Source organism: Mesocricetus auratus, unplaced genomic scaffold (genome assembly GCF_017639785.1).
Source record: "Mesocricetus auratus isolate SY011 unplaced genomic scaffold, BCM_Maur_2.0 Super-Scaffold_100010, whole genome shotgun sequence".
NCBI classification, from domain to species: domain Eukaryota; kingdom Metazoa; phylum Chordata; class Mammalia; order Rodentia; family Cricetidae; genus Mesocricetus; species Mesocricetus auratus.
In genome coordinates, this window is record NW_024429194.1 from 13,002,620 (window position 1) to 13,015,457 (window position 12,838).

The 12,838-nt window shown below is 39.4% G+C and overlaps 1 protein-coding gene across 3 annotated transcripts in view; it reads left to right on the forward strand.

The window, feature by feature from the left end:
* LOC101841100 overlaps window positions 1–12,838 on the forward strand; it is a 117,545-nt gene that overhangs the window by 14,128 nt on the left and 90,579 nt on the right. For all 3 annotated transcript variants that reach the window (XM_021231254.2, XM_021231252.2, XM_021231253.2), the window contains 2 exons: window positions 1,136–3,433; window positions 6,725–6,916. In XM_021231254.2, the coding sequence (XP_021086913.1) occupies window positions 1,136–3,433; window positions 6,725–6,916 (2,490 nt within the window). The remainder of the gene's footprint in view (window positions 1–1,135; window positions 3,434–6,724; window positions 6,917–12,838) is intronic.

Genomic DNA, 12,838 nt, shown 5'->3' on the forward strand with positions numbered 1-12,838 from the left:
TGCCACCAAAATTTGTGACTGAAATCAATCTCTGGAGCAGACTGAATTCCTCAAGTTGGCCTATGACCTCTACATGTATGTCATGGCACACACTCACACACACATAAACAATAAACAAATAAATAGGGACAAAAGGCATTTAAGCTATCCCTATGAACATCTGTTTCATTAATTGTCATGGCACGAGTAGTTATTGTCATTCTTCTTTTCAGTTTTCTTTAGCAATCTCCTCATATGTTATTTGAAATACAATATGGTATCTTCATATTTTTGTCCATGCTATTTTGTAAAAGAGCAGATGCCTCATGTCTATATTTAAAAACTTCATAGAGTAAAAGTAAAACAGTTAGCACTTTGAAATAGAAGAACGAAGTTGCCAGTTGCCAGTCCACGAGTCATACATGGTCTCTTCATGCATTGGTCTCTAACTTTGGAAAGATGCTTAATCGTGTGAGCCAATACTCCAGAATTCAGTGATTTCAAAGAATCTGAACAGAGATCCTAGTGCTTTCTTAGGAAATGAGACAATGTGGCAATAAGTGGTCTCTTCTCCCATAGCAACCATTGGCTAGAGCTGAATATGTGTACCAAGCCTATTTTATTTGCAAACATTGCCTGGATGCCACAGGAGTCTTAAATGTGAAGATTCCCTTTACAAAGTGTAAGGCAGTGGAACCTTTGTGACGTGTTTGAAAGGCAGTCTATAGACGATGCTGAGATATCTTCCAATCTCTTTACCAGCATTTTAAAATCTATGAAATTATAACGAGTTTGACATAGCCTGTAGAATAATGCTACATTCAAATTTCAGGATGTGTCAATTTGTTTCCTGTCAAGAAGTTGCATTTAAATTTTAGTTGCATACAAGTTCTTTTGAAGCATGTATGTATGTCTCTCAAATTCAGAAGTTGCCTTTGAATAAAGTTTAATTAAGTTTATTTTCTGAACTATCAGGTGTTATTATGTTCTCTAGATAATTCATTTAAAATAAGACATTAATTTGGAATGGACTTTCATGGAAACTGTTATCCAAAATACTTACAAATGATATTCCTATATTCATCCTATGATTTGGAACATCTGCTCTTTAAGTGGACATAAAACATTTTTTTCCTTCCCTTCTCCTGTTTTTTAGGTATGTCTCAGCCATCTGGTCAAGCATGTCAGAAAAATGTAAAAGATTTTGAAAAGGACATAAAGGGACACACTTCAGAGGCTGTGTTTCATCAGACTGGGGCATTAGGGAAATTGAAGGAAAATGGAGAAGCGTGTATAGCTGCTTCTATAAATGGAAAACAGGATCCCTCTTTTCTCCCCAAAGATGAGAAGCAACCTCCACCTGACAGGAAAATACACAAGAGCATGGAGAATGATGGCCCTCCTCCGGCCATCTCTCAACCACTAGAGGAAGTCTTACCAGTGGCAATGTTTAATGACTGTGAAAAATCGTTATCGGGGAAAATTATAACACAGGATTTCCCAAACACAGTCGAAGCCTTAAAGCCAACAAAAGGCAAATTTATTACAGAAGTCAAATGTGGGGCTTTCAATGTACAAGTGGAAACCACAAAAAGCATTTCCTGTAAAACAGGAGCACAGTTTCCCATGAAAAAGCGATGCCCAACATGTCACCAGCATTATTTTGTCCAGCAAGTACGAAGAGGCTACGCAGCTTGGGGCCACGTCCCTAAATACAGTACTATATTAGCGGAAGAGTTCAAACACAAGGTTCCATCTGCATACCAAGGAGAGGTTTCTAGAAGTGAGATACCTTCAATAAACATAAGCATTGTAGGAAAAGAAATAATGGTTGAGTATGCCAGTAAACAACAGAACATATTCATTAATGTATCTCATCCTAAAAGCAGAGGAAAATCAACAAAACATAGGAAAAGTTCCTTGAATCACAACAGGAAAGAATCTTGTCAGTCTCCTTCCCAGCCTGCCATAAATCACCCTGAAAACCAGAGGCTTGAAAACCAGAACCAGAGTTCAGATGGTTTGCATGACGCTTCCTGTAGTGTGAATACTGTCCAGAAAGAGAATTCAGGCAAAACTGGGGTTTCTCTAAGCTCACCTCTCAGGAGAGAGAAAAAGAAACCCAACACATTGCCTTCTGACCCAGATGATACTGAAGAGAGAGATTCTGCCACATCTCAGCGGAAGGTCTTTCAAATTATTCAAGACAACCCCCCAAAGCAACATTTCTCCTTGGCTGACACTTGTCTTCCTACCCCATCTGAAACCTTAAGGACCACAAGTTTAAATAACATGGATTTAAGTAAAATGTCTTTTGAGGATTCTGTGGATGTGGATAAAGAGATAAAAACCAGCTCTGATGTCAAGGAAAATACCCCCTCAGATTCCCAAGGACAGCCATGCACAGCAGGAATAAATGGTCCCCTGAGTACTACAGGTGGTGTAATTCCCATTCAGGAAGCCTCAGACTCTGAGGTCTGTCCTTTGTCTTCTCTAACTAAGCAGCTCTTGGGAGAAAAAGCAGCTAACATCAGCTGCAGAGGCGACAGAACTCTACGAGCAGAAGGTTGTGACAACTCAAGTTCTGTATCTTTCCCTGTCCCTGAACATGTTCTGAAGCCTTCTCCTTTACTCAGCCTGACTCACTGGGTCACCAGACATTCAGAACTTGTAGAAACTCCTGAGAACACGTTTTCCTTTAGCCAATATAATGGGGTTGAGACAGAGCAGGAGAAAGTACATGCTGATGGGACTCACAGAAACATTAATGAGGCTGTGTTCCATGGTGACTCTTCTGCAAACACACAGCTATTGGAAAGGAACAGCACACAAAACCCAACTGTCAGGCTTGCACTCTGCAGCAGTCTAGGTTTGAAGAGTCCACTTCATGGCGATATACACAGATCTGGGGAATGGGATAAAACAGAGGACCATGCAAGTCATGTAGAGACGACAGCCCTCAGCAGAACAGAAATGCCAGCCGCCATCTCCATAACTGATGAGTTAGAGCAGAAAGTTGCTACTCAAAATTGCAAAGAGGGCACAGTTGATCCTAACCCTAGAGAGTCAGCAGATTTTCTGGAAAATGTTGAAGATGACAAGGGGCAGGTACTACCAGTGGTAAAGAGTGTATGCCACAGAGATTTTGAAGACCTACCTGGTGAGAATCAGAATGAAATCTGTTCTCAAATGGATTTTCCACCAAACTCCACTGAGTCTGCCTGTACAGGAGAGTCTACAGAAGAGCTGTTTCTTATTGATAAGACACTAACCAGTGATATAGATCCAAATAATCATGGAGGTGACAAAAGCCTTGGACTGAGCAACCTCCAACAGGAGCCGGCCGAGTACCAAAGAGCTGCATCAAGAGGACAGCCTGAAGAAAGTGAGGACAAGGGCGGCCCCACAGGAACTTCCTATACATTGCTGTCACCACAGGAGCAGGCTCTAAAAGGTACAATAGGTTAAACAGAATTTTAAGCATTTGTTATTGCCATGTGTTTGAGCCTTGAACAGTTTTGGGTGAAGTACATTTTACTACTTGGGGTCTTTTTATTTCTTATTGGCAAGATGTGTTGAATATTTCAGACTTATACAAACATGAACAAGGATATATCAGCCTGTCTCTTTGCTATAAAAACAAACTCTACCCATAAGTAGTGTGTAGAAAAATCACCATAGCTATAGCTTAACATAAAATAAAATTTTTCTCTTTAAAAGATCAATATATTGGCAAATCAATTTTGTTGAAAATGTTAGCCTGGGCCACTCTTAAATAATCTACTTTTTCTTCCAATTTTGTAAGGTAAGCATGTTTAAAAGAATAGGAAGAATGTGCTTGTAATAAAATGTTTTTTTTTCAAAATTTGCTGTAGTGTTGCATGAGCAGGGTCATTCAAGTCTCTAGGGCTATATGGAATAGTCATTAAAGCAAAGGACAAGAGCCAGAGACACCCTTAACTAATCCTGACTGAAGCTGTAATATGTGAAATTTGATTCATGAAAAATTAATCCTTTAAAAAAACAGCATGAAAACTGTACAATCCTTAGTCTGTAGGAAGACTAATGCAAATTCTACTGTTCCCAGTGACTGCTTGTCAGGACCTGTGTAGCTTCAGATATTAGGCCCATCACATAAATTCCAAGATTTGTGTCATTGTCTGGGGATTTAGAACCACAGGGGTCCCTGTAGTACAAGCACTCATGCCTCCTGGAGAGGATGCATGCTCATCTGCATGACTACCCACTATAATCTGTCTTTACTATCCCCACACGTGTGTTGTTCCCTGTACTGTCTCTCCCTACACTACATATAATTAAAACTCCAAATAAGGACCCACCCATGAATGAGATTACTCTCAATAAACCAAAATTATCCTCACTGTTCCCTGTGTTCCTATGGTTTATCAAAAGTCTTCCCTACAGCCTTTTACTTCTTTTCTGCTTGATAAATAAGTTCCAGGCACAGCTGACATATCTGGACATCTAGACCCTTAGTCCACCATGCTTCTGTAGGCCCTGAACATGGGCTGCTTCTACTATTTGGACCAGTCTTTCTCCACACAGGGTCATTCTTAGCTTGTCTCCTTATGTTATCTTCCTCACAGAGTAATCACAGTTAGACCTTCTCAGAAACCAAGTTTAAAATTACAATCCAAGCTGTCCTTGTCCCAGCCTAAGTTCATCATTTTTCCCATGTTTCACTCTCATATATAACATTTTTGCTTTCGATGTGTTGCATATGTCATTTGTTTGTTTACATTCTCTTTCTCCACAAAAATGTGTGTTTCATAAAGGTTTGTTTTCTTTTCTTTTCGGATTATGTAGTACCTGCTCCTTTAGTATAAAGACTCAATGAGTATTTCTTGATCAAATGCAGGGAAGTCATCTCAGGTTGCTCTGTGAAATGTCCTTTTGCATGTCTTTATCTACGGAAAACAGTTCAGCAGTTAAAATAGCTACAGAACCTAAATTTGTAAGTGTTGAGAGAAGCCTCTTCCTTGTCAGCCGCTTTGGTTTTTCCCCACCAGTTGCTTGGGCTCTGCCTCATTGTAGTCTCCAAATAACACACAAGACGCTGTATTAATTATGAAACTGTTGGCCTTGATTTTTTCTTACTGGCAAGCTCTGACTTAAGTATTTACTCCATAATTATTAATCTAAGTATTTCTCTTACCAGACAATAGGGTCCGGACTTCTTACCCCTATGGCAGCTACATGATGACTCCCTGTGTTTCTCCTTCCCAGAGTCCTTCTGGACTCCTAGTCCCACCTATCTTGCTTCCCTATTGGCCAACAGTGCTTTATTGACATATACAGAGGACTTCCTCATCATGTGTTTTCACAACTTTGTTTTCTTAGAACGGTGGGTACTTTTATACTTTCTCAACACTATTTGCCTGACATCTCAGTCCAGTATTGCACAAAATTTCAGGGTATCAAGTGCTTCTTCGATGCACTTGGGCTGTTTCATCAGAAGTACAAAAAAATCTTTGTAGGCACAAACTGATATTTGCATTTTGCAAGATATCTTTCCCTGCTCAAAGTTTGTCAGTGTGCATCAAATTAAGAAACTTAGACTTAAAATTGAGTGTCAGTGTTATGTGCAGGGAATGGTATGAGACTTACCCCTTTAAGAATAAAATGCTAAGTTCTTTGCCAGATAAGTTTGAGTGTTCTTAGAGTAGAATTTCTTCATCTAAAACTTAGCTGAAATGTATGTACAAGTATGTATAAGATCTGTATCAATGAACCAGAAGTCACATCATAAAAAATTTAATGGTAAAACTAAAACCAGGTCAGTCTGAGAAAATGATACACAATAAGAATTCAGTGATGTTTTATATGATATAGACATATTTGTGATTAAACAGTGATTTATATGTAATATGAAACAAAATTTACATACACTATATACAATAACTCTAAAAGCAAAGTGCTCAGCTCCCTTCTTACACAACCCAGGACCAACTAGGGTTGTACTGCCTACAGGAGGCTGAGCTTTTCCACATCAATCATTAATCAAACACCCACAGACATACTGCAGTCCAAGTTAATGGAGACTGTCTCAGCTGATGTCCCCTCTTCCCATGTGATTTTATTTGGTGTACAGTTGACCAAAACTAACTAGCACAAGTACATACAATGAAGTTGGGTCAGATTTCCTCCATGTTTCTTGAAAATCTAAGAATACCAACCCTGAGCTACAGAATAAGGTGGAATTCAGTACTCCCGTATGTATCAAAGCATGTGTACTGCAGCCCATGTGCTTTCCGCCAATTTGAATATGTGAGAAGATTCTAAAGGGAAACAAACCCAAAATTATAGAAACTTACTATTTTTCTGGTAGCATAATGAATAAAAGTCAAGTTTTCAAGTCTATCTTGCTTGCCTTTTGTATACCATCAAACAGTAAAATTTCAAACAATTCTTAACAGTGAAATTACTTTCTAGACTTTATGTTTTTTTGCTTATGTGCTTCAGGTTTTCTTCTTCATTTCTTTTTCAGTTTAATTGCACTGCAACATTTTATTGGTAACATTGTTCACCTAATAATTCAATTTGTTTGCTTGTAATGACAGAAAGCAATAGTTTGGGACTATATAAACCTACATCTTAATTGACATCTGTTTCTCTCTCCAACTTAGCAAGAAACTGAAGGATTTTTTTCCTCTGTGTTTCAAGGGCTATTCAATGTCCTATCTTGAAGTGGTGTCTCACTTTGCTATTTAATGTTTTAACCTAGACCAGAATTTGGAAAGCAATAACGCCCGAAAGCTGTCTCAGGAATTGGCTCTAAGAGGTGAAAGAGCCAGTGATGGATCTCAGGAAGATGCAATAAACCAGTGGGCCAGAAGGAGGCAGCAGTTCAAGGACGGCAAGAGGTGCAGCTCAGTTGGGGGCAGTTCTGTCATCAGCAACTTCACTGAAGGCTCTGGTGAGTAGCAGCCTGCATTCCTAAGCAACAGCAAAGGCAGGATCTCCTTGTCTCAATTAAATTCCTTTCCCTTCATCTCTAAGACATAGATTCTGTTTTGTGAACATGGTGATGTGATGGTTATATGACTTTTTATGAAAGATACTTGTTTAAATAATCAACTCTTTGTTACACATTAAGGAATATCTACTTGGCAAATGACCTTCAGAAAATACACCTGCAGCAGCCTCCTAAGGCATCCTTTCAATACTAAAATAGCCAGCTATGGAATTTTTTTGTCAAGTTAAATTTGTGCTCTACTTTTGAAAACTACATTTGTATTATAAGATATAAAAAAATGAAAGGAGAATATTAGCATCATCAATTATAAGTGAAAACTATCTTCTCATTTTAGCATTTCTCAAATGAAATGTCTTAAAACAGATCTGTGCCTTTGTGACACAGAGTTTCTTCAGACTATCATGTGTTATGTAACTCTCATTGTACCTCAGCCTCACAAACAATGGCAGCCAAGAATGGATGATAAGCTATTACTGATGAAAACTAATTAAAGTAAAACATGAATTGATACATGGAGAGATAGTACATTTTGTAGATACTCCAACTAATGTGGGTTTGAGATTGCAACAGTTGATGTTAAAGAAGGCTTGACTAACTAGTAGGTATGTGCTATTTACAAATTACTTATGAAAGCAAGGTGCTATTGAGAAAGCATCCATATCAAAACCTGACTGCACTATGACTGACTTTTTTAAATTTTTATTATTATTTATTTTTAAGTTTAAATTTAGATTAGAAACAAGGTTGCTTCACAAGTCAGTTCCAGGTCCCTCTCCCTTTCCCTCCCCTCCTCCTGTGCTCTCCCACCAACCCCCCCCAATATCCCCTCATTTTCCCAGGAAGGGTGAGGCCCTCCATGGGGGTGTCCATAGTCTGTCATTTCATCCAGGGCAGGGCCTAGACCCTCCCCCAAGAGTTCAGGGTGAGAGTGTACCTCACATTGTTGGATGGGAGTCCAAAGTCCATGTGTACACTCAGGATGAGTACTGATTTACTGCCCAAGGCTCAAGAGATTACCTAGGCCTCCTTACTGACACCCAGATTCAGGGGGTCTTGATCAGTCCCATGCTGGATTCCCAGGCATCAGCCTGGGATTTAAGAGTTAACCTTTGTCAGGTCAGCTGTTTCTGGGGGTTAAACCAGCCCAGTCTTAATCCCTTTGATCATCAGTCCTCCCTCTCTGTCACTGGCTTTCTTGAGTTCAGCTCAGTGCTTAGCCATGGGAGTCTGCCTCTTCTTCGATCAGCCACTAAATGAAGTTTCTGTTTCCGAGACTCTCTGGCCATAGGATTGTAGGCTGGCACTCCCCAGATCTATGTCTAAAATCCATATAGGAGAGAGTACATACCATGTTTCTCTTTTTGTGACTGTGTTACCTCACTCAGGATGGTTTCTTCTAGTGTCATCCATTTGCCTGCAAATCTCAGGATTCCATTGTTTTTTTCTGCTGAATAGTACTCCATTGTGTGAATGTACCACATTTTCTCTATCCACTCTTCGGTTGAGGGGCATCTAGGTTGCTTCCAAGTTCTGGCTATTACAAATAATGCTGCTATGAACATAGTGGAACAGACATCCTTGTTGTATGAATGGGCATCTTTTGGATATATGCCTAAGAATGGAATTGCTGGATCTTGTGGTAGACTGATTCCCAATTTCCTGAGGAATCTCCGTACTGATTTCCAAAGTGGCTGTACAAGTTGGCACTCCCACCACAATGGAGGAGTGTTCCCCTTTTACCACATCCTCTCCAGCATAAATTGTCATTGGTGTTTTTTATTTTAGCCATTCTGACAGGAGTGAGATGGTATCTCAAAGTTGTTTTGATTTGCATTTCTCGGATGGCTAACGATGTTGAGCACTTTCTCAAGTGCCTCTCAGCCATTTTAGACTCCTCTATTGAAAATTCTCTATTTAGTTCTGCAGCCCACTTTTTAATTGGGTCCTTTGGTGTTTTGGAGACTTGCTTCTTGTGTTCTTTGATTTTGGAGATCAACCCTCTGTCAGATGTGGGATTAGCGAATATTTTTCCCATTCTGTGGGCTGCCTTTTTTGTCTTGCTGACTGTGTCCTTTGCCTTACAGAAGCTTCTCAGTTTCAGGAGGTCCCATTTATTAATTGTTGATCTCACTGTCTGTGCTACTAGTGTTATGTTCAGGAAGCTGTCTCCGGTACCAATTCGTTCAAGGGTACCACCCACTTTCTCTTCTAAGAGGTTCAGTGTGGCTGGATTTATGTTGAGGTCTTTGATCCATTTGGACTTAAGTTTTGTGCATGGCAATAAGCATGGATCAATCCGCATTCTTCTACATGCCAGCCTCCAGTTATGCCAGCACCATTTGTTGAAGATGCTTTCCTTATTCCATTGTATATTTTTAGCTTCTTTGTCAAAGATCAGATGTTCATATGTGTGTGGGTTAATATCCGGGTTCTCAATTCAATTCCATTGGTCTACCTGTCTATTTTTGTGCCAATACCAAGCTGTTTTCAGGACTATAGCTCTATAATAGAGCTTGAAGTCAGGGATGGTGATGCCTCCGGACGTTGCCTTGTTGAACAGGGTTGTTTGGGCTATCCTGGGTCTTTTGTTTTTCCATACAAAATTGATTATTGTTCTTTCAAGGTCTGTGAAGAATTGTGCTGGGATTTTAATGGGGATTGCATTAAATCTGTAGATTGCTTTTGGCAGGATTGCCATTTTTACTACATTGATCCTACCTATCCAAGAGCATGGGAGATCTTTCCATTTTCTGAGGGCTTCTTTAATTTCTTTCTTTAAAGATTCAAAGTTCTTGTGATACAGGTCTTTCACTTGTTTGGTTACGGTTACCCCAAGGTATTTTATGTTGTTTGTGGCAATTGTAAAGGGTGATGTTTCCCTGATTTCTTTCTCAGCCCTTTTATCATCTGTATATAGTAGGGCTACTGATTTTCTTGAGTTGATCTTGTAGCCTGCCACTTTGCTGAAGGTGTTAATCAGCTGTAAGAGTTCCCTGGTAGAGTTCTTTGGGTCATTGATGTAAACTATCATATCATCTGCAAACAGTGAAAGTTTGACCTCTTCCTTCCCAATATATATCCCCTTGATCCCCCTTTGTTGTCGTATGGCAATGGCTAGAACTTCAAGTACCATGTTGAAAAGGTATGGAGAGAGTGGACAAGCCTTGTTTTGTTCCTGATTTTATAGGAATTGCGTTGAGTTTCTGTCCATTTCGTTTGATGTTGGCTGTTGGTTTACTGTATATAGCTTTTTTATGTTTAAGTATGTCCCTGTTATCCCAGATCTCTCCAAGACCTTTATCATGAAGGGGTGTTGGATTTTATGACTAACTTTTTGAAAGGAAGAAAACAAAAAAAGTACATGATTGTGCTATGGAAGATGTCACTATGAAAAGACAGTAGTGAGAATAGTGGATTGTGCCTTGTAGGCAAGCCGATCCAACGACACAGGTGTCAGCACAGGCAGGGGTGTCTCATTCATTTCCCCAGAATGAAACAGAAGCCTACAAAGAGTAGGGGTTGAAAGAAGCTATATATATATATATATATATATATATATATATATATATATATATATATTCCCCATATATATGAATATGGGAAATGATTATAAGTAAATGTGAAAAACCAAATACTGCATTACTTCCAGGACAAAACTGTAGATTCACGTGATCACACAGAATGAAATTAAAATGCTTTATTTTGTTGTGAGAGTTTTTATTCTTGCCCTTTGATCTGTGCCTAATTCTCCAGGTCTTTCTGTGTGTTGGTCAGCAGGGAACTACAATAGGAATTGGATCATTTATACTCTGCATATACTGCTGCATTTGACTCTCCTAGTCTCCCTTGTTGGTCATGTGCACTTGTCACAGCTCCCCAAGGATGCACAGCTTCCAAGGCCCCGGCCTCCTGCACCACTAATTTGCTCTAATGCTCCCTTTCCTCCGCATTCTGTTCCTCTTTCCCCTTACCGACTGTTTTATCTACATACAGTGCAATCTTGTGTGTGTTTTTAACTAGGTTATTAATACTTAATATGTTTCAAACTTCTTTCTCATCATTTTTTGTTACTTCTAACAAGATGTATTAGTTTTCTTTCTTTGGGAAAAAAACCTAATAACTTTTTCAGGAAAAAAGTCAAAACCATGCAGAAGGAAAAACTGATTTATTATGCACCTTAAAGTATTACTACCCTCAATTTTTAGTGACAATTTGACATAAAATTCCAGATTCAAAGCATGGAAGAAACTGAGTCATCGCCCTATTAACTGTGGGTGGTGGCAAGAAATTTCAGTTCAATAGAATATTCATGACGTCTGTCGTTAATCCAGTTTTGTTTGGGGTAAATTAAGGAGATTTTCAGCTATTAGTTTGTCTATTCTCTTTTGTTTCTTTTTAGTCTGTGTTCTACTGCCATGTTTTTAGGTGGACAGTTGAGATTTTTTTTTTGACTTTATGAGACAGGGTTTCTCTGTATTGTTTTGGAGGCTGTCGGTCCAGCCTGGCCTCGAACTCACAGAGATCCGCCTACCTCTGCCTCCCAAGTGCTGGGATTAAAGGCGTGCACCACCACCACCCAGCGTCAGTTAAGATTTTTTGATCCATTCCCTGAATATATTTGCACCTCCTCCATACAATGTTTTCTCTCATCTGTCTGTGCCACAGTTCCAGACAATTCTAGTGTTACCTTAGCAATTCAGCACACATCTAAGTCCTTCCTAAGTTTTAGTCTATTATTCTAAAATTGTTGTCTCCTACTTTGCAACTCTGCCTTTTTTACCATTTGGTTGGAGGGTAGATCTTTTGAGACAGGTCTCTCTCTATAGCCCTGACTGTCCTGGACTGCCTGTGCAGACCAGACTGGCCTAGGACTCACAGAGATTCTCATGCATCTGCCTAGGCGGTGCTGGAATTTAAGGTGTGCACCACCAAGTCTGGTTACTCTATTTTCAATTTTTAAACACTAGCTTTGCTTTATGGATTATTTATTCCCATTTTTATGCCTTTGAGAATATTAACTATTTTGTATGTAGTTTTAAGCTAATTGTTGATAAACTGCTCAATTACTTCTGCTAATGCATGTTTCACAGTGGCTGAGTCTGTTGTCTTTCGTTGGGTCTCAGATGGGTATTTGTTATTTGGCTCATTCCTTGACTGCCTCCAGTTGGGCAAACTATGTGGGCAGATAGTGGTACAACCTGAATTGATTACGCTTTCTCCACTACAATGATTCTTCTATTGCAGTGACTGGTTTAGCTCTGACCCAGTAGATTCAATATCCCTCTTAGTGTCTCCTGTCCTCAATGTTGCATTTTGCATTTTCAGATTGAGGGTAGATATTCTTGCTGCTTGTATCATGGTGGGCCTCAAAGTTGGAATAGTGCAAGCATGAAATTACCTTGCAGTTTCTGATGGTACCCCAATTTATCACTATCTTGTTTGTACCTTGGGTCACTCAAGTTCTTGTCTTTTCACACTTTCAGTATTCTTGGTGATATTCATATAATCCTGTATCAAAATATGGCCTATGCCGTGGTTCCACATCATAGTTCACAGAGTGCATCTGGGCTTCAAGTGTTACATAGCACATGGCATGATTTGAATTCTTTTCCTGTTCATAAACTTATCTATACATCTTACAAGACACCACACCAAGCACACACACACACACACACACACACACACACACACACACACTCACAAACACGAGTTGGGGGAAGAGGACAGATTATCCTTTCCCTAATATTTTTCTGAACTTTGAAACACCTCGTTCTTTAATCGTGCATAAAGTTCAGATGTAAATCCTAAATATATTGAATTAAACATGCCAGGCTTTCTATTATACACCTTGCAAAAACTAGG